Source organism: Salmo trutta, chromosome 35, assembly GCF_901001165.1.
Source record: "Salmo trutta chromosome 35, fSalTru1.1, whole genome shotgun sequence".
Taxonomy (NCBI): domain Eukaryota; kingdom Metazoa; phylum Chordata; class Actinopteri; order Salmoniformes; family Salmonidae; genus Salmo; species Salmo trutta.
Genome location: NC_042991.1, coordinates 23,000,026 through 23,021,291, shown reverse-complemented (window position 1 = coordinate 23,021,291; position 21,266 = coordinate 23,000,026). Strand labels below are relative to the sequence as shown.

The window sequence follows — 21,266 nt, the reverse complement described above, 5'->3', positions numbered from 1 at the left end:
GGGCCCTCATACCACCCTCATGGAGTCTGTTTCTGACCGTTTGAGCAGACACATGCACATCTGTGGCCTGCTGGAGGTCATTTTGCAGGGCTCTGGCAGTGCTCCTCCTGCTCCTCCTTGCACAAAGGCGGAGGTAGCGGTCCTGCTGCTGGGTTGTTGCCCTCCTACGGCCTCCTCCACGTCTCCTGGTAGCGCCTCCATGCTCTGGACACTACGCTGACAGACACAGCAAACCTTCTTGCCACAGCTCGCATTGATGTGCCATCCTGGATGAGCTGCACTACCTGAGCCACTTGTGTGGGTTGTAGACTCCGTCTCATGCTACCACTAGAGTGAAAGCACCGCCAGCATTCAAAAGTGACCAACACATCAGCCAGGAAGCATAGGAACTGAGAAGTGGTCTGTTGTCACCACCTGCAGAACCACTCCTTTATTGGGGGTGTCTTGCTTATTGCCTCTAATTTCCACCTGTTGTCTATTCCATTTGCACAACAGCATGTACAATTTATTGTCAATCAGTGTTGCTTCCTAAGTGGACAGTTTGATTTCACAGAAGTGTGATTGACTTGGAGTTACATTGTGTTGTTTAAGTGTTCCCTTTATTTTTTTGAGCAGTGTACTATGGTATCACCTCGATGTTAGGCCCCACTGACACATAGAGGAAAGCTGGCACAGAATCCTACACTCTTAGAAAAAAGGGTTCCAAAAGGGTTCCCCGGCTGTCCCCATAGGAGAACCACTGTTGTGCTACCCTTTTTGGTACTAGGTAGAAGAACCCTTTTGGGTTTCATGTAGATCCCCTTTCCACAGAGGGTTCTACGTTGAACCCAAATGGGTTCTACCTGGAACCAAAAGGGTTCTCTAATGTGGAGAGCCAAATAACTCTTTTAGGTTCTAGATGTCACTTTTTGTTCTAAGTGCAGAACACAGACAGAATAACTGTTGGACAGAGAGGTAGCCCAAGGGGGAAAAAAATAATGTTTTCACCCATGACTATCTCAAACAATACATCAATCGCACACTGCAGATGGTGGCAAATTCAAAACAGCTAAGTCCATCCCCTGTGAGAAAACTGCCTTTTCATAATAATCCAGCCTGACTAGAAGCCTGACTAGAGAAACAAAGAGAAACAAAACACTTAATAACCTAGTAAAAGACAATGATGGCAATACATTTTCATAATGGTCCCATGGAATCTAATAATTCACATACCTTCTTTTGCGTTCCTATCCCACTGATGTATCTTGCTGTATCCATTAGATTAAATATCCATCCATTCATCCATCCAAATATTCATGCATTGTCATCCACGTGGTCTGTAAATAACACAATATTCCATATTCCATGACTCTTCTCTCCAACCACTAACCACCTAACACATGCAGAAAAGCAAGAACGAGACCTTCCTTTTTGACCTGTTTCTGAAGATATGGGACGTTGGCACATTAGAGTTAGTCAGTCAGAGTAATCGCTGTAAATCGGACTAGCGGTGCTGGTGGCCCTGCGGCCTTAGGGAGAGATGTTCCTGGCGGTACCAGGGAGCCCAAGGCCATAACAGTGGCCTTACAGTACTGAAACCCCCCCTGAGCTGCCACAGGATAATGGGATCAGGGAAATCATCTATGTTTCTATGTAGACTTGTCAAGTAATGTACTCAGGTCTAGAGAATTCCAATCATAGGCTATGAAGAACGCATCATTAGCAATACTAGCAAAAGGGTCTTGTCTTACACTCAAAACAAATCACTAACAACCCAAACTTGACCGTAGGTAATACTAATAACTACAAAATAAAACTCTTTAAACATGTATTAACTTTTGGACACACAGAATATAAAAATTATGGTTTATACATGTATATATTTAGACAACAACAAAACATTTTTCCAACATGTGAACTTCAGCCTATCCGATGGAAGATTGCTTATAATAATTCACACTCCGATAACTCCGATCGAGTCAGAGAAGTCATTCTAGAACCATCTTCTATTGTTGCTGATCAAGGACTAAATTTGCATTCAACAGACATCCCAATAACACATAATGAATGGATAGGGCGGAGAGATTCTAGGAACGTCTTGTCTTCTTCAGTCAAACGACTTCTTCCACGGCCGGTGTGAGAGAGTGAGCGGTGTGATTCACACAGCGGTCTGGCTATAGACTAAAGGCTTAAGCAGGTCTGGACTATAGAGTATGTGAGGCCCATGGTAAAGAGTAGAACCACTCCACTGTGTGGCTCTGAGGCAGAACGGCACACCATGGAGGGAGGCTTGACTTCAGACTTCACCTCTGGTGGTGACACCATGGTCCCTTGAATCTGGAGGGGAAACGAAAGAGAGGGACAATTGTATAACTATGAAATACAGTGAGGAAGATTACTATTTAAAACACATTCAATCATATATTATACAGTCGATTTTAAACTAAAAAGTGAACAACATTTATATAAATCAACATCCCAGAAGAGTGAAAGGACACAGATTCATTGGTTCCCTCTGGTTCCCTAGTCAGTGACTAATTGAAAGCACTACATCAACCCCAGCCCTGACTGAACACTCACCGACCACTCGTCCTGCCCCCACCTGGAGCAGCGCACATTCATGGGCAGCTGTAGAACCATCTCGTTGAAGGACTTCCCTCTGTTCTTCGACCACCTGTACTTGTCCATGGCCTCTGTGAAGGAGAGGTTGCTGTACTTCTTTGGGCTCTTGATGATGAAAGGCCAGGTCCTTTGACAGAAGAAGAATATACAGTAAGTGAAAGGTCGAATGTAAAAGGAAGAATGTAAAATGTAGAGTATTTACCATACACATGCTGATGCACAATATATCAGTCACTGTATACATGTACAGTGCACTGTAAAGTATTCAGACCCCTCCACTTTATGAACATTTTGTTACGTTACAGATTTATCCTAAAATTGATTAAATAATTTTAAAAAACATCAGTCTACACAAAATACCCTATAACGATGAGGTGAAAACAGGAAGAAGAAAAAAATGTTGTACAGTTATTAAAATTAAAAAACAGAAATACCTTATTTACATAAGTATTCAGACTCTTTGCTATGAGACTCGAAATTGATCTCAGGTGCATCCTATTCCATTGATCATCCTTGAGATTTTTCTACATCTTGATTGGAGCCCACCTGTGGTAAATTCAATTGATTTGACATGTTTTGGAAAGGCACCTACAGTACCTGTCTACAGTATATAAGGTCCCACAGTTGACAAAACCATGCCAAGAGGTCGAAGGAATTGTCCGTAGAGCTCTGAGACAGGATTTTGTCGAGGCACAGATCTGGGGAAGGGTACCAAAACATTTCTGCAGCATTGAAGGTCCCCAAGAACACAGTAGTCTCCATCATTCTTAAATGTAAGAACCAATACTCTTCCACCAAGACTCTTCCTAGAGCTGGCTGCCCGGCCAAACTGAGCAACCAGGGTAGACAGGCCTTGGTCAGGGAGCTGACCAAGAACCCGATGGTCACTCTGACAGATCTCTAGAGTTCCTCTGTGCAGATGGGAGAACTTTCCAGAAGGACAATCATCTCTGCAGCACTCCACCAATCAGGCCTTTATGGCAGAGTGGCCAGACAGAAGCCACTCCTCAGTAAATGGCACATGACAGCCTGCTTGGAGTTTGCCAAAAGGCACTAAAAGGACTCACAGACCATGAGAAACAAGATTATCTGGTCTGATGAAACCGAGATTGAACTCTTTGGCCTAAATGCCAAGCATCACATCTGGAGGAAACCTGGCACTGCTCATCACCTAGTCAATACCATCCCTACGGTGAAGCATGGTGCTGTCAGCATCATGCTGTTGGGATGTTTTCAGTGGCAGGGACTGGGAGAATAGTCAGGATCGAGGGAAAGATGAACGGAGCAAAGTACAGAGAGATCCATGATGAAAACTTGCTCCTGAGCGCTAGGGACCGCAGACGCAGGAGTGGCTTCGGGACAAGTCTCTGAATGTCCTTGAGTGGCCCGGCCAGAGACCGGACTTGTACCCGATCGAACATCTCTGGAAAGATCTGAAAATAGCTGTTCAGCGACGCTCCCCATCCAACCTGACAGAACTTGAGAGGATCTGCAGAGAATAATGCGAGAAACTCCCCAAATACAGGTGTGCCAAGCTTGTAGCGTCATACCCAGGAAGACTCAAGGCTGTAATCGCTGCCAAAGGTACTTCAACAAAGTACTGAGTAACGGGTCTGAATACTTATGTAAATGTGATATTTCAATTTAGATTTTTTTATAAATATTCAAACATTTCTAAAAACCTGTTTTTGTTTTGTCCTTAATGGGCATTGTGTGTAGATTGAGGAGGGGGAAAAAAATTGAATCAATATTAGAATAAGGCTGTAAGGTAACAAAATGTGGAAAAAGTGAAGGGGTCTGAATACTTTCCGAATGCACTCTACAATATTCAACATTTTTACAATTTATGGTCAGAAGGAAAAACAGCAGCTGCTAACTAAATCCTTCCAAAAGCATTTCCATGAGGAAGACATTAGGGAAAGTGGGACTGCTGTTTCCTGCTAAGGCCAGTTTTTGTTTATAGAAGGTTGGTGTTCCTCTTCATGACAAGGCTTCTTGGAATAAAAGGAGTGTAGCCATGCTGTAATAGCAGGAAGAGTAAACGCACTCCAGCAGCCCAACCCATCAAATAGACTCTCATTTCCAGGCCTTTTTTACAAACTATTCTCCGGTCTAAGGTCTCGCATACACAACTTACCACTCAGGAGCATATGGACAGGAAACACCATGGACACATTACAATACATTTACATTTTAGTAATTTAGCAGAAACTCTTATCCAGAGCGACTTGCACTAGTGAATGCATACAATTCATAAATGTTTTTCCCGTACTGGTCCCCGTGGGAATCGAACCCACAACCCTGGCGTTGCAAACACCATGCTCTACCAACTGAGCCACACAGGACTTCCTTAATAACTGATGCTACCTACAGTAGCATCAGTTAGGTTGCACTATGCTTCTTTAATTTACTGACATACTGACAATGAACTGACTTGTACGTAATCTAATGATTACATGAAGTAGATTGATGTTATGTTTCAGGATTTCACATCTGCTTTTGATGCTATTGTCATTTTATTTGCATAAAAGCAAAGATGGAAAAACTTAATGGTAAAATTATGTTTCACTAAGCATGCTACCATCCAGTTTTCATGCAAGTAAAGTCATACAGTATACAAACAGGACAGCTGTGATAGAAACAGGAAGTTTCAGTACAATTTTATAAATATCTACAGATACTATGTTTATTGGACATCGTGGGTGTCGGTAAAATGTATTATGTGAGAAATAGCAGTGGAAACACCTGTACGCGCAAATACTGATATAATAACCATCACTCCAAGCAAACTTGGAGTCACACGATGGTATCAAAGATTTGTATAAGATGATATGGAACGTGGTCCTCCAACTACGACTCGGGAAACCACACAGTTTATTAGGCTACAGATGAAGTGGGTGTTTGATGCTCCCTTCCAATAAATACAGAGGGTCTTATCTGTTGACATGATGATCGATGCTTGACTGCCGTTTGACAAATACAAATATTCTCGTGCATCCATAATAATGTCATCATGTAGACTAGCCCACCCTCACTTTGTATGTGAGCTGTTGCCTAGAATGCATGTGCCAAAACCAGAGTAGGCAAATTTGCTATTTAACGCAACAGTTTTTGTGACAAAACTATCGGTTGAACTTTAGATTTTTATTCGGTAATGAAAACTTAAGCAAAAATGTACATTTTGTGTGCACTATGTCATCATGCACAGATTTTTCTCTACAACAAGTTAGTTTGGTGGAAACACCACTAGAGGGAAAATGCGCATATTTTCTTTATTCAGATTTTTGAATATTCCCATGACAAATTGTCACCAATTGAATGGGAATCTAGCTACAGAGACAAACATTGTGCATTGTCTAATTTAAATGGATGAACAATATGTTATTTTTTACAAAATGAATGGAATGCAAGAGCAAAAACATATTAAGGAAAACAATAAACTATTGCTTTGTATATCTTGCTGTCAAATTCCAGCATGCTAACTGGTAAAACAAAACAGAACCATCTAAAACAGGAAAAAGAGTAACACTGTGCTCAACTTCAGATGTGCTCCACATGTTGACCCCACTGGGCTAGTGTGACTATGAGCTCATTGGGACTATACCCCATATTCCTCTGTCCTTTCCTCCTTCCTAAGACATGCAATCTCTTTGTCCCATAAACCTCTTCCAGTCGTTCCCCTATTCTCTCTCCCAGGCCTGGGGGAACGTATGTATTTAATCTCTCTCTATAACATGCAGTAACTCATTTGGAACATAACTTCTCCATGAGAATGCATTGTGTATGACCTTTGACATTTGTAAGGTGCTCCAGGCAGAGAAAACTCTTCACCTAAAAATGATCTTCCCCAATTGGTGTTACAGGTTCCAACTTGAACCGCTACATGGGTATTGCAGTCGCAGTACAGAGCCTCTTACTTACGTGACAGGCATTTGGATCTCTTTGACTCCGATGAACTTAAGCTGCCCGTTGATCTCAGGGAGGCTCTCACACCTGGTCAGGTTCACTCTGGGATAGTAGAGCAGGTAGGACAGACACATCTCATCCCTGGTGGTCAAACCACCCTGAGGGAACAGCCAGAGGGAAAATCATCTAGAAATCAAGTGGTTAAGAGCCTTGGGCCAGTAACCGAAACGTCACTGGGTCGAATCCCCAAGCCGGCAAGGTAGAACATTCTGCCGTTCTGCCCTTGAGCAAGGCAGATAACCCCCAACATCAACTGCTCCCTGGGTGCCGATGATGTCGATCAAGGCAGCCCCCACACCTCTCTGATTCAGAGGGGTTGGGTTAAATGCGGAAAACACATTTCGGTTCAATTCATTCAGTTGTGCAACTGACTAGGTATCCCCCCTTTCCCTATTCTGTATACTAAACACCAATACAACAGATACATTAACGGTTACGTATACTCAGCCTCCTCTAGCCTTTTGCGGGCCCTAAGTGAGATTTGGTTGCCCTCCCCCCACCTCGCAGGCATTTTAGTGGCCTCCCTCTTGGCGGAAGAGCAAACATTTTGCAGTTTTAATGCTAATTTCCAACAATTCTACAAAATGTTCTATGGGGTGGAGAGAAAATGTTGCTGTTCTAAAGTTCATTTTCTGAAATTGTACACATTTTGCCTTGGCTTATGCCATGTTCATACAATATCTGGATGACTAACAAAATCAATGGGTCCCCTGGAGGTCGGTGGCCCCCTGGAGGTCAGGGCCCCTGGGCATGTGCCTTTCCTAATTCAGCGATGAAGGTTTAGATAGCTGGCTAGACTTATAATCCTTGCAGTTCTATAAAATGTTAGCTGACATGGGATAATTGAGTGATTGTCAGTGACTGATATGACAAGAGAAAAACTGCTGATGTACAACCAAATTACAAAATTGCACATTGTGTATTCTAGTATGCTATCTCTCAACAATAAGACTCAGTTCCTAAAATGTTGTTTACAATAGCATTTACAAAAGTATGGTGGGAGGGCCGCTGGGGTCCTACGCACATCGTGTAGTCTGCACCACTGCCTTTACTATACTTTACTGTTATCAAATTACACTTCTATTTTATTCTATTTAGCCCCACAACAACATTCTTCTGCAAATACATGGATATCTGTGTAACAATCATGAACTTTAACAAACACTAAGATTTGGCACCAGGGTCCTTGTAAACCACTAAGAAATCATGAAAATCTGTTCTGAAAACATGTGACTGATATAGATTAAGTACCACTTCAGGCTGTATTATGTCTAACACGAAGCTGACACAATAACAGTGCCTTGTGGTGACAAAGCTGTAATGGAATAAAATTCTGTTTTATATCGTTCCAGAATAACAATTGGTTGGCATGTTTACTCCTGAACAGTAGAGAGTAACTCTAGAAGAGAAGAAGCCCTGTTTTACGACTGTAGTCATCAGTCATTTGTTCGTTTGATGTCTCTGTAAGAAACGATGCCAGTAGCTGCAAACAACTATATAACCAAGATCCCACCTGTGGTCCTGGGGGGTATCTGCAGACAGATTGTTCAGCCAAGAACAGACAGCCTTTAACACATACAGTACAGTGCCGTGAAAAAGTATTTGCCCCCTTTCTAATTTTCCCTACTTTTGCACATTTTTGATACTGAATGTTATCAGATCTTCAACCAAAACCTAATATTAGATAAAGGGAACCTGAGTGAACAAATAACACAACAATTACATACATATTTCATTTATTTAATAAACAAAGTTATGCAACACCCAACGCCTCTGTGTGAAAAAGGAATTGCCCCATTATACTCTATAACTGGTTGTGCCACCTTTAGCTACAATGACTCTAACCAAACGCTTTCTATAGTTGTTGATCAGTCTCTCACGTATCTGTGGAGGAATTTTGGCCCAATCTTCCATGCAGAACTGCTTGAACTCAGTGACATTTGTGGGTTTTCAAGCATGAACTGTTCATTTCAAGTTCTGCCACAACATCTCAAATGGGATTAGGTCTGGTCTTTGACTAGGCCATTCCAAAACTTCAAATGTGTTGCTTTTTAGCCATTTTCATGTACTTGATTGTGTGTTTTGGATCGTTGTCTTACCGCATGATGCAGCTGCGCTTTAGCTTCAGCTCACAGACGCATTGCCTGACATTCTTCTGTAGAATTCTCTGATACAGAGCAGAATTCATGGTTCCTTCTATTAAGGTAAGTCGTCCAGTCAGCAAAGCATCCCCAAACCATCACACTACCACCACCATGCTTGACCGTTGGTATAAGGTTCTTACTGTGGAATGTAGTTTTTAGTTTTACTTTTGACTCATCTGTCCATATAACATTCTTCCAAGAGTCTTGATGATCATCCAGGTGCTTCCAAGTGCTTTTTGGATGAGATGGGTTCCATTATGTCTGGCAAAAACCAAACACTGCATTCCACAGTAAGAACCTCATACCAATGGTCAAGCATGGTGGTGGTAGTGTGATGGTTTTGGGATGCTTTGCTGCCTCAGGAACCGGGCCAACTTATCTTAATAGAAGGAACCATGAATTCTACTCTGTATCAGAGAATTCTACAGGAGAATGTCAGGCCATGTGTCTGTGAGCTGAAGCTGAAGTGCAGCTGGGTTATGCAGAAGACCATGATCCAAAACACACAATCAAGTCTACATGAAAATGGTTAAAAAGCAGCAAGTTCGAAGTTTTGTAATAGCTTAGTCAAAGTCCAGAACTAATCCCAATTGAGATGTTGTGGCAGGACTTGAAATGAGCAGTTCATGTTTGAAAACCCACAAATGTCACTGAGTTAAAGCAGTTCTGCATGCAAAGGTGGGCCAAAATTCCTCCACAGTGATGTGAGAGACTGATCAACAACTACAGGAAGCATTTGGTTGCAGTCATTGCAGCTAAAGGTGGTACAACCAGTTATTGAGTGTAAGGGGGCAATTACCTTTTCGCACAGGGGCATTGGGTGTTGCATAACTTTGTTAATTAAATAAATGAAATAAGTATGTATATGTTGTGTTATTTGTTCACTCAGGTTCCCTTAATCTAATATTAGGTTTTGGTTGAAGATCTGATAACATTAAGTATCAAAAATATGCAAAGGTAGAGAAAATCAGAAAGGAGGCAAATACTTTTTCACAGCACTGTATGTCTGAAAGTATCAACCAAGAGGTTCATGCAGGGGAAACACAACTCATTTCTATTACCGGTAAGTACATAACACTAAATTCCATTCCATTTAAGTATACTAATTCTACTGATCTATTAATTTGTAATTGTGTAACAGGAATGATGACATCCTTCTCTGTAATTTTTCTTCAAAGGTAAGAATGGTTCAAAAACAATATGGGCTTTGTGTCCATCTTATGGTACATCTGAAGTCAAAGCAATAACCCCATAGCTCTACCCTCAAGGGTTGTGTAATGTTGTTATGAACATGACCATTTTTGTTCTGTTCTGCAATCAACCAAATCATCAAATAATCAAATCATAGAAACACAGAGACAGATTTGAAGCTCAAATAGGCTCCGCCTGAGGAACAATAGAACACGTAAAAATTAGGTGATCTCTGTAAACTCACATAAAACAGATCATTAGGAAGAAGCCACATCTTAAGGATGAGCTGGATTCATCATGTCAGAGCTGACAGCTCAGTTTCAAAGGCCCCATAAAAGCAAAAGGAAGAAAATAATAGAGAAAGCTGGCAAAATAAGTATTCATTTATCCATGTGGATTGTGAGTAGTGCATTCTTACCCAGGTCATGTTTTGTCTGTCTTTTGTGGTGTACTTGCATTCTGTGATCAAATTGTCACCCTGAAAAGAAAGATTAAAATCAAGGCTCTTCTGTGGTTGTAAATTTAGAACCCCACATCAAACAAAATTGTATTTTCATTAAAGTACATAATTACGATAACACTAAAGCTGTCACGACTTCCGCCGAAGTCGGTCCCTCTCCTAGTTCGGGTGGCGTTCGGGGGTCGACGTCACCGGCCTTCTAGCCATCGCCGATCCACCTTTCATTTTCCATTGGTTTTGTCTTCCCTCACACCTGGTTTCAATTCCATCAATTACATGTCGTGTATTTAACCCTCTGTTCCCCCCATGTCATTGTCCGGAATTGTTTCTTGTAGTGCTTGTGTATGTTATGCTGGTGGATATCGGGTTTTGTTTGACCCATTCATTGATTGTTCTGTTTACGGTGTTTTTTATGTTTATTTAAACGACACCGTTGTAAATCAGTTTTCGCTCTCCTGTGCCTGACTTCTCTGCCGCCAGTACGCACCCCGTTACAAAAGCAGTAATATACAGTACAAGGAGGCGTGATTTCCTGTGGTTTTAGCATGGCTATGCTGCGGTCGAAGGTACGAGGCAACAGCAAAATATGAACTTCTAATTATGTCCTGTATCTATGTAGGTGGATAAAAGTCATGCAATCATCAATCATTACTGTTCATCACAGGGAGAGGGGAACATGCTACAACCTGCATGGCAAACTCAAGTGGTAGATTTATATTCCCATATTTTCTACACTATTTAAAGGTAGACTCAGCAAAATGATGTTGCCACGAGCAGCACCACAGATATTGCGGTGAGTGATATGCAAGAATTCTCTCTCACGCGTCACACACAGTATCTGCGCATGTGCATGGGTTCGCTTCACGTTGTTAGAGCGTGGTAGGTACGGGATGAAAACAGTGGAGAAGTTTAGCCTTACTCTTCAACGCTCTTAGTTGTTGTGGAAATTGACCCACTATGCTGTTTACTTTGTGCACCTACATCATATCGCTGAGTCTACCTTTAACGTGTCAGCTAAACAGTATTTCAGAGTACCAACAGGTAACAACAGCCTCTCCTCCTTCAGCAACTGGAACTCCTGGAAGTTGAAGTCAAACTCCTCGTCATGTGACAGGGGCTGCAGCTCCTCCTGTCCCCGGAAGTGTCTGGTTCTGATGGCACGGCCAGCTAGGTGAGCATGCATCAGAACAGCAAACACCCTCACTCCGCTGGGCATCTCCTGGCCTAGGGACTGACAGAGGAGCAAATAGATATTCTCTCACAGATGCAGAAAGTGCTTTTTAGTTTAATTGCATTTTTGGATGACCACTGTTTTGGGCACATAGCAAGACTAAAATGAAGGCTTGTCACTGTTGGTGGTATAGCATAACAGTAATTTAACAGTGGATGTTTGACTCCTGTTGTTCCCTAGTGAAATGGGAATATCTGGCATTGCACCAGTTTGAAAGACTCCGTCATAGCTGGCTGTCTTACCTCCTGCAAACACTCGCGGGTACAGTGTCCCTCTGAGATGTACTCCTGCATGCCTGGAGGCAGCATGTGGTACAGACTCACCCACACACCTGTCTCTATCACTCCTGCATCATACTGACGCAACTCTGGGGTGTAGAACAGACGCAGGCCAGAGCTGTCCACCACTCCTGACAATGAAACAGTAATATTACAATGAACAGGGTAACTGACTGTTGAACTGTAAAGTGCTGTAGATATCACTTTGCCACACGCATGTGTATGGTGAGAATGGGTGAAATGGGAAAATTACAATAGAGTCAAGGCAGACAAGTAACATTCATTGTTTGTAATGCAACATGCCGTGTCCTTGTGAGTGTACTATACCTTGTTGAAAGGCTGGGTTGTCATAGTGGACCTCCATCAGGACATAGACAGGGTCTATTGATGTGCCAATGGACAGTCCAACATGGGGTGGATAGGTGAACCCCTGTAAGGGTAGATTGAGAGGCATACTGAACATGTCAATAAGGAAGCTTACATGATCACTCTGATACATGGAAATACATGTGGCTAATGTAAAGTTTTATAACACTGAATTAAAAATGACTACAAATTTGAACCAATTGCCCACCTCACCACCAATGGCCCAGGCGAAGACTATCGTCTCACATGTGAGAAAGGAGTCAGGCATATTTGGATGGTAACATTCATGGCCAGCCTTGAGCTCACTCTCATTCAAGGCGCTATCACATTGATACAACAAAATGTGATGGACCAGGTTTTCATGGCCCCTTTGAATCAAAGGCTCAATCTGTAAACAAAAAGAAGAGGGAAGTAGTAAATGTTAGTGTATTCTAACCCCGGTGGCTTCTTTTGAATTGCCTACACTTGCCTTAACTTTTACTGCAGTGGGCTAAATCAGGGTCACACAGATTATTTCTTTGTAGTCTTAAACAAATCTAATTCGAAACAAAAGTATACACACACGGTTATGGGCATAAAAAAAAGAAGACACCTGTACCATGTCAGATATTAGTATTTTGAAATGTATTTAATTTTGAGTTTGCACCCCAATATTACACTTTATATACGTCACAGAAGACTGAAATATAACAAAACCGCTTGACATTGAAACACCAGATTTTTGGCGTTTATTAATGATAAAATAATGAAAATAATTCACAACATTCCACTCATGAGGCCACTAGAGGTCTATTTAGTCATTTGACTGCAGGAAAGGGTTAGACCTCAATTATATTGCTCTCAACCATAGGAGTCACACAAGAGGGGACAAACAGGATTGGGTAGGCCCTGCTCACCTCAGGATGAAAGTAGTGAAAAATAAATGTAAATAAATATGTTTTTCCTCAATGGGCCTGGGGGACTCTAGCTTGGACTTAGAATCTGAGAAAAGCAGCTTGCTGCCTGCTGGGCAAACCGTGACATCATACTGTGAGGCCTCCTTTAAAATCAACTGGACACAAGACCAAAGCTTGGCCCATGAACACCGTATTAATATTTAGACATTCTTCCTACTTTTTCTCAAATGTATTTATTCATGGTGGAAGCAGCCGTGGTAGTCTAAGTTTGAGGTTGAGATTGTGCCATGAGAGAGGAAGGATAGCGCCTCTCTTGTTAGACGATTTGGTACACTGTGTAACAAACTCTGCCTTTATAGAACACTTTATAGGCCGCTTTCTCTGAATAAAGAACTTCATTGAATAGAATACATCTATCAAACTAAAATAAGCATGTCATGTAGACAGTTTTCAGGAAGTCTTGAAAGTCATAGAGTCATCTAAACAGAAGGTGAGGTTGTGGTGCCCAAGATAATAGAGGGTGGAGTGAGGTGGTGAACGACCAAATCCCCCAGAGGGACGAAAGAGGTGGAACGGAGGGTAGGGACAGAAACCGTGACTGAGAAAATATCATGGGAATGGGGTCTTTTTGAAGTGTCAAGGATAGGATTATTGGTACAACATGCACAGGGAAAATGAGATGGGCCTTTTAAACTTCTGTATAAATGCCTTAAAACCCCAAAAGAACAATAGTAGCGTTTCATCTCCACAGATGAATTGGAGGAGACAGTCCCATTCATATCACGCATAATAACAGATGTCTTACATACTGCCTCTCACTCACTGACTCACACATCATGCACACGCACATGAACACATCTGGAATGGATAACAATAACAATGTTTAATCACAACAGTCCGACTCCCACGTGGCATTTGGATACTGAAATGATTTCCCTTTTACTCTACTAATTCTATAAAGGCAACACTTTTTGCATCTTACATTATTTCTTCACGCAAAGAGCTCCCTCCAAAATAAGAGTTCACAACAATATCTGGGATATCTCACAACAGTTTGTGTTATGTATAGTGGAATCAGATATCCTCTGAGCCCTGCAGCTGTTAATAAGGGTAGGATTTTCCAGACCTTTTTTTAACTAAGGGTAGAATTTTCCAGACCTTTCTGAAACTCCTCTGACAAATTGGATAAGGGCAGTGGAGCATATTTTTTTGATAGAATGGTGCTGGTGTTTCTCCTTCTATGATCTAATTGTCATCATCAGAGTGGCAGATTGCAGAACAGAAGAGCCAGATTCATGTACAGTAGAGTAAGCTGTGTGCTGGAGGGGGAGTAAGAGAAGAGAGAGCTTGCTATATTTATATCTTTCTGGCTCTGGTTCACTTAATGACTGAAGACTCTTTGTTTTGAGCTCAAGGATTCTAAAGTCAAAGAGGTCATAGCCATGGCAACTTTAAAAGCAACTCTCATGTTTTCTAATTGGCAGAAAAGTTCTACTGTAAGTGATATGACCAATGATAACACGATACAGTACAGGACTACTATTCCATACTATGTTAATAAAACTAAGGCCCTTTCGTAAAACATCAAAATCTAGTTTCAAAAGCACATTTGGTCTTTATGACAAATCCCACTAAGGATTAGAACAAGAAATGAATAAGGAATGTGCCATCGCAGCATTCTTTTGATTCTAAATTGTATGTGCTACCTCCTTTCATCAAGTGTGTTTTAAAGCTTTTTGGTTTCATACTAGTTCAACTATGTTTGGGACATATCATTTATATAATGGCTCATTTAATACACAATAGCAATTTGGAGCAGCAAACAAGCGGCAGGTGTGCCTCAGAGGTGGGAGAAACCTCCCCACGGGGGGAACCCACTACAGACGACTGCAATGAAAGAGGGAGGCAGGCAGACAAATAAAAACTCAGAAATTATCCAGGTGAGATGCCTTTAAAGAAAGGTAAACAAGATGACTGCATGCTGACTGAACTGTAGGCTACTCCTTCCTCAAGGGAAAGCCTGTTGTCGATTTGGATAATTTTTCTGTGTTGTTAATATAGCTCAATGAATTCCAAGTCTGTACTTACTCTAATGATATGGTGCTTCTTCTGAAACTTCTGGATCTTAAATATCTGACACCAGTAGGTAGTGTCCTTGAATGGCACTGGCACCTATCTTGAGAGGAACAAACAGACAGAGAGACTGATACTGTATTTACTCTCCATAAAATTGGACTGATCATAAATCTCACACACTGCAAATACAGTCTCAGAGTACAAAAGGTCCTCTGAAGTAATAAAACCTAGAAGTGGTATCAAGTTTGTTTAAGAGATGGATAGTGGGTGAGAGAAGTAACCTTTTCTTCTCCAGCTGTCTCACTTACGTTTATGTATTGCAAGTTGAAAAAGTCAATCTCAGAGGAAATATTAACTTTACTTCCTGGGTCGAGTAGCCGCATACTCTTCCTCCCCTGTTCACTCCATGGTACATCGGTCCTGACGGTCCCACATCCTCACTGTGGTAGGCCCATATTACCCTCACTGTGCTTTCCTGGGCAGACAATACACATACACATCTTCTATCTATAAGTGAATTTCAATTTTAAAATGTGGTAAGAAGTACTATGACACGTCGGGCATGAACTGACATTTAAACTAAAACGCTCACACACGCACACATTCAAACACGCAAACATCAACCTCCACATTTCCCATTGATAAAACATTTCCACCACCCACGTACCGTGATGTCCTTGTCACTTGTGTCACAGGTCAGGAGATGCCTGCTGAAAGCCAGGACTGTGTGTGTACTGTTCTCCCTGCCATACTGCAGCCTGTAGTTCTGCTGCACATCTCTGTGCACTTTTCTGTTGGCGTCTGCAAAGTAATCCTGTTGAAAGCATGCCGGATAAAACACAACTGTCCTGTCTGCAATAAAACTGTCCTGAACAAGGGGACAAGAGAGCCCTTCAATGTAAAAATACATTCATAGATGTAAATCACAAAACTTTGGGAGAACCAGTGTTCCAATGACACAATTGAAAGAGCATGGTAGATAATTGCATTACTTTGCTTAATTACTGATCTATTACTGTATTATTACATTAGCTAGGATCACAACTAGCTAAAGGACTATTACCACAGGACTATGCTTCATTTGTGGTTAACCAACTGTCTTGAGCCCCGTTTATACCTGGTACCAACTTGCTTCCGTTGTCCTGATCTTCTCCACACTCTGATTGTGCCCACATTTTTAGACAGGTGTAGATGATTAAAATACGCATTGTGATCAGATCTTCCTGACCACCTCCAGAGGTAGTCAGGCACGCTTTGTGGACAAACGCATCTGGACAGTGAAAACATTTAAATCATCATTATCCTACACTTTAAAATCATTGACAAGGTGGCCAATTGACTTATGCCATACTTTTGTGTGTGTAATATATGGTGTATATATTTGCAAACCGAAGCATCTAAAAAGCTAGTTTTCCTATTAAAGCTTCAGAAAATGTGTCTTATGTTCCCTGTCTGAAATGTAAATGACTGTCTGTCAATATAAGTCTTAAAATAAATACTAATTATTTTGAAAGAATAGCTGTGAAATTATTTGCATACAAGGAAGGACCAGGAAATCTGGTCACAATGCAGACACAGTGGACGGATAACAGACACATTTCAGAAAACGTGGGCACAATCAGAATGCGGACAAGATCAGGACACAGGACATGTTAGCACCAGGTATATACAGGGCTTTGTTGTGGCAACTGTCTGGTTGTTATGTCTTTGTCCTTATCACTGCCAAGCATTGCTTGTAAATACATGACAACAAACAACAACAACATTGGCACAAAACTACAGCTGCTGTCTCTTCATAGACCCTGTCCCTCTGGTAACACAATAAGAAGGACTGTGTTAGATTGTGTGGCATCATTGCCAGATCCCTGAGGCACAGTGAGCTTCCTGTGATGTGTAGCAATATCCAGACCCTTTACCCTATTGGAGTCAATCCATGAGTGGCTGGCTGTGCCCCACAAAAGTTTACCATAAGGCAGTGGGTCAGACTAACAGTAACAGGTATGGCCAATCGCTTGTTATCTGATCAATAACCATAAATTCAATTTGGAGACTCTCAATTATTATTTAATCTACTTTTAGATCCAAAGTCGTGTATTTAGGAATACATGTCTCATCTAAATACATGGCTCTGGAAAATACTATTTCATCAGGTAAACACCCCAAATATACCCAAGTGCCCTGTGAAAAAGTACGAAGAAAAAAAAAATGTATGAAATGAAAATGAAATGTATGCATTCACTACTGTAAGTCGCTCTGGATAAGAGCGTCTGCTAAATGACTAAAATGTAAATGTAAAATAGCTAAACATAAATGTAATATAAATCATAATTTTCATATAGCTGCACAATTGAACTATGTATGCACTGTTAAAATTCCAGTGAAAGTAGCCCACCTCTCATGTGATAAAAAGCAAGGCATACCTTGCGTCACTTTCATTCTGTAAAACCCAGGTGAGTAACATACCTGTAGATACGGTGTCCCATCCGTGACTCCACCAATGACAATGTCCGACGACGCCATGGCACCGTTGGGAGATAGACCAAATCCTATATACCCTCTAGTTTCCACTTCTATTTCAAAAGAAATAGTTCTCCGGTCAAACCTCCACTTTATATTATACTTCCCATGAGGGTCCAAAATAGTTGAGTGACTAAATCCACTCCCGTGTGTCAAAGTTGCGTAAAACCAAAATGTTGTGAAGAAAACTATAACACTACTATATTTCGCGGGTAACATTGTGAACATTGACGAAAAAACAACTACAAACAAAAACAATATAATTGAATGTCGTTGTTTAGATACAAATTACGTTTCTTTAGAAGTGTTTGGTTTGAAAGTTGTACGCCGGCGACCAAGCACGCACACTCATCTGCAAGGAAGCAGCTTCTCTCATCCTCTCACTAGAACTGTCGAAACTTGTGCTGGCCTCTGATCTTCATAGAGACACGTTCCACACTGCTACTCCTGTGGTCAGGCCTTACCTGGGGGGTTGTTGTGCATACAGGTGGCTGTCGCTGTAGGCAGTGCAGTATAGGACCGTGATATGAAGGGGAAAGTGGGGTAAGTTGAGACATTGTTCACATTCAGCATCACTCTCAAGGGAAATATAGTATTCTTTCTAACAAAGACATCTAAATATATTTCAGGATGTTGTGCATCCCTGGAAATGATCAGAATTCATGTAAACAAGACAGTTTTGAAAACATAGCATGTCCAAAAAAAAGTGGTTTCTCGGCACAACTTACCCCCGGTTCAGCGGCCTATACATTTCTGTTCTGAATTAAATAACACTACCTTTTAAAAATCATGTCAGTCTTTATTTCCCAAACACAATTCAACATAATCACAATCACTTTTTGTCTTTTAAGCATATTTAACACAGGCTTAACCCCTAATAACACTTAATAACACTTTTAACATAGGCCAGGCCCTGTTATTACCGCATATCCCAGTGATGGGAAGAAAACACTTACATTTGCCATTGGCTCAACTTACCCCAAATCAAACATTTGAACTTTCATGCTAGGTTTAGGACATCATATTGAAGCTTATAGAGACCCCAACTGATGTATGAAACAATCTTAAAATGATCCACTTTGATTTAGATACAAGCACCAAAAAACCTCTAACACAAATTCACTTGACTTGGTGACCTAACTGTGGACCTAACTTGCTTACCAGTTTTGCCATGGGGTTTCTTTCTCCACAGACTTCATTCAATTATTACCATTTCCTAAATGTTAAGTCAAATTATTAATTTTGTCTATGGTATCCTAGAAACAAGGGTGTCTCAATTTACCCTTTTGGCTCAATTTACCCCACTCTGCCCTATCAAATTTCACTGCCTGTATCACAACACAGAGTGTGCAGAATGGGTGTGTGACAAGCACATCAATTCAGAATGGTGCAACAGGCCAGGGAGCCTGGTTACAATGTATAGTTAGACACTGGATGGATAACCTCTGAACATGTAAGGACATAATAGTCGATTTGCCTAAATGCCAACCAGAGATAAAAATTTAAAAAAGCTCCACGTAAATGTATCAGGCTAAAATAGAATACAGAGGACGAAAAATAAGTGTGTTAAAGTGATGCTACATATGTTTCATATAATTTTAGCCAGTCGTTTTTAAACAGCATACAGAAGGCCTGTTTCTCATATTTCACCGTCATATTTTGTGTGAAAAATTAAACATCTTTCTTAAATTGAACTTTTCCTAAATGTATCAGTGCCATCCAGTCTGTACATGCAGCTTCATCTGTCAAGAGATCAACTGCAGGGAGAAAAACTGGCAAAACTTCCAGGAACTGCTCCTCCTTCAGAAACACACGTACATGCAAGAGGAGGTGAGGAAATAAAATCACCCACTGCATAAAATGGTAAATGTGTTGGAATTTGTATATGCTCATTTTCACTAAAATCCTTGTTCAACAAGAATAAGGCAATTAAGCATATGAGATTGAGTACACAAATCAGGGTTTTATTCTGTTATTCAGCCCATTTATCATGTTTCAGGAGTATATTGTACAGTAAAGCTTCCTCCCTCAGAAAAACTGGACAAAACCAAGAATCAAAAAGAAAAAGTATATTATTTAAACTTTTGATGTGTAACTTTTCCATTGAAAACACAAAGCAGATATGAAGTTGTGTAGCCTAAAGTACAACCAAAACACACTGAATTAAAGAAGAATGATGATTAGTAGGCAAAGGTCAGAATGGGGGAAAAAGGGAAGCCAGTAATTAAGAGTTCATTGCATCTAGTGCTGCACTGCTTTTTATTGAAGAAAGGGGAAACGGAAAAAGCTGTATAAAAACAGATCAAATTTTGGTGAGGCAGCAAAAACATTCACAGTTCCACAATAATTGTATAACCCATACTGTGCCTTCAGAAAGTATTCACACCCCTCAACTTTTTCCACATTTTGTTGTGTTACAGCCTGAAATCTAAAATCTATTACATTTTAAAATGAAATGTCTTCAGTCAATAAGTATTCATCCCCATTCTTATGGGGAGCCTAAAGTTCAGGAGTTAAAAAAAAGAATTAAAAAAAAGAGCTTAACAATTCACATACTAAGTTGCATGGACTCACACTGTGAGCAATAATAGTGTTTAACATTTTTGAATGACTACCTCATCTCTTTACCCCACACATACAGATAACTAAGTTACCTCAGACGAGCAGTGAATTTCAAACATAGATTCAACCGCAAAGACCAGGGAGGTTTTCCAATGTCTCACAAAGTTGGGCACCTATCAAATCAAACATTTTATTTGTCACATACACATGTTAAGCAGATGTTATTGCGGGTGTAGCAAAAAGCCTGTATAGAACTTCGGTAACATTTTGCTCAAATTTGCTCAGTTAAAGTCCCCAGCTACAATAAATGCAGCCTCAGGATATGTGGTTTCCAGTCCAATAAAGTTCTTTGGGGGCCGTCGTGGTGTTGGCTTATGGAGGAATATACACGGCTGTGACTATAACCGAAGAGAATTCTCTTGGGAGGTAATACGGTCAGCATTTGATGGTGAGGTATTCTAGGTCGGGTCAACAAAAGGATTTGAGTTCCTGTACGTTATCACAATCACATCATGAGTAGTTAATCATGAAACATACACCCTCGCCCTTCTTCCTGGAGAGATATATATTCCTGTCTGCACAATGAACTGAGAACCCAACTGGCTGAATGGACTCAGACAGTATATCCCGAGAGCCATGTTTCCATGAAACAGAGTATGTTACAATCCCTGACGTCTCTCTGGAAGGAAATCCTTGCCCTGAGCTCGTCAACCTTAATATCCAGAGACTGAACATTAGCGAGTAATATACTCGGAAGTGGTGAGCGCACCTCCAGAGTCGGACTAAAAGTCCACTCCGACTTTTTGGTAGATGGGTAAAAAATAAAAAGCAGACATTGAATATCTCTTTGAGCATGGTGATGTTATTAATTATACTTTGGGATGGTGTTGCAATACACCCAGTCACTACAAAGATACAGGTGTCGGAGAGGAAAGAAACCGCTCAGGAATTTCACCATGGAGCCAATGGTGACTTTAA

The 21,266-nt window shown here is 41.0% G+C and overlaps 1 protein-coding gene across 1 annotated transcript; it reads right to left on the bottom strand.

Moving 5' to 3' along the window:
* Positions 1-1,794: 1,794 nt before the first annotated feature.
* Positions 1,795-18,244, bottom strand: LOC115174879 (DBH-like monooxygenase protein 1 homolog). Its single transcript, XM_029733871.1, is given in 13 exon segments — positions 1,795-2,316; positions 2,560-2,728; positions 6,523-6,665; positions 10,321-10,380; positions 11,402-11,593; positions 11,836-12,002; positions 12,199-12,301; positions 12,446-12,625; positions 15,222-15,305; positions 15,518-15,600; positions 15,603-15,684; positions 15,877-16,023; positions 17,673-18,244. Coding segments are annotated over 13 exon segments (1,848 nt in total). The 5' UTR covers positions 17,955-18,244; the 3' UTR covers positions 1,795-2,160.
* Between the last annotated feature and the right edge of the window lie 3,022 nt (positions 18,245-21,266).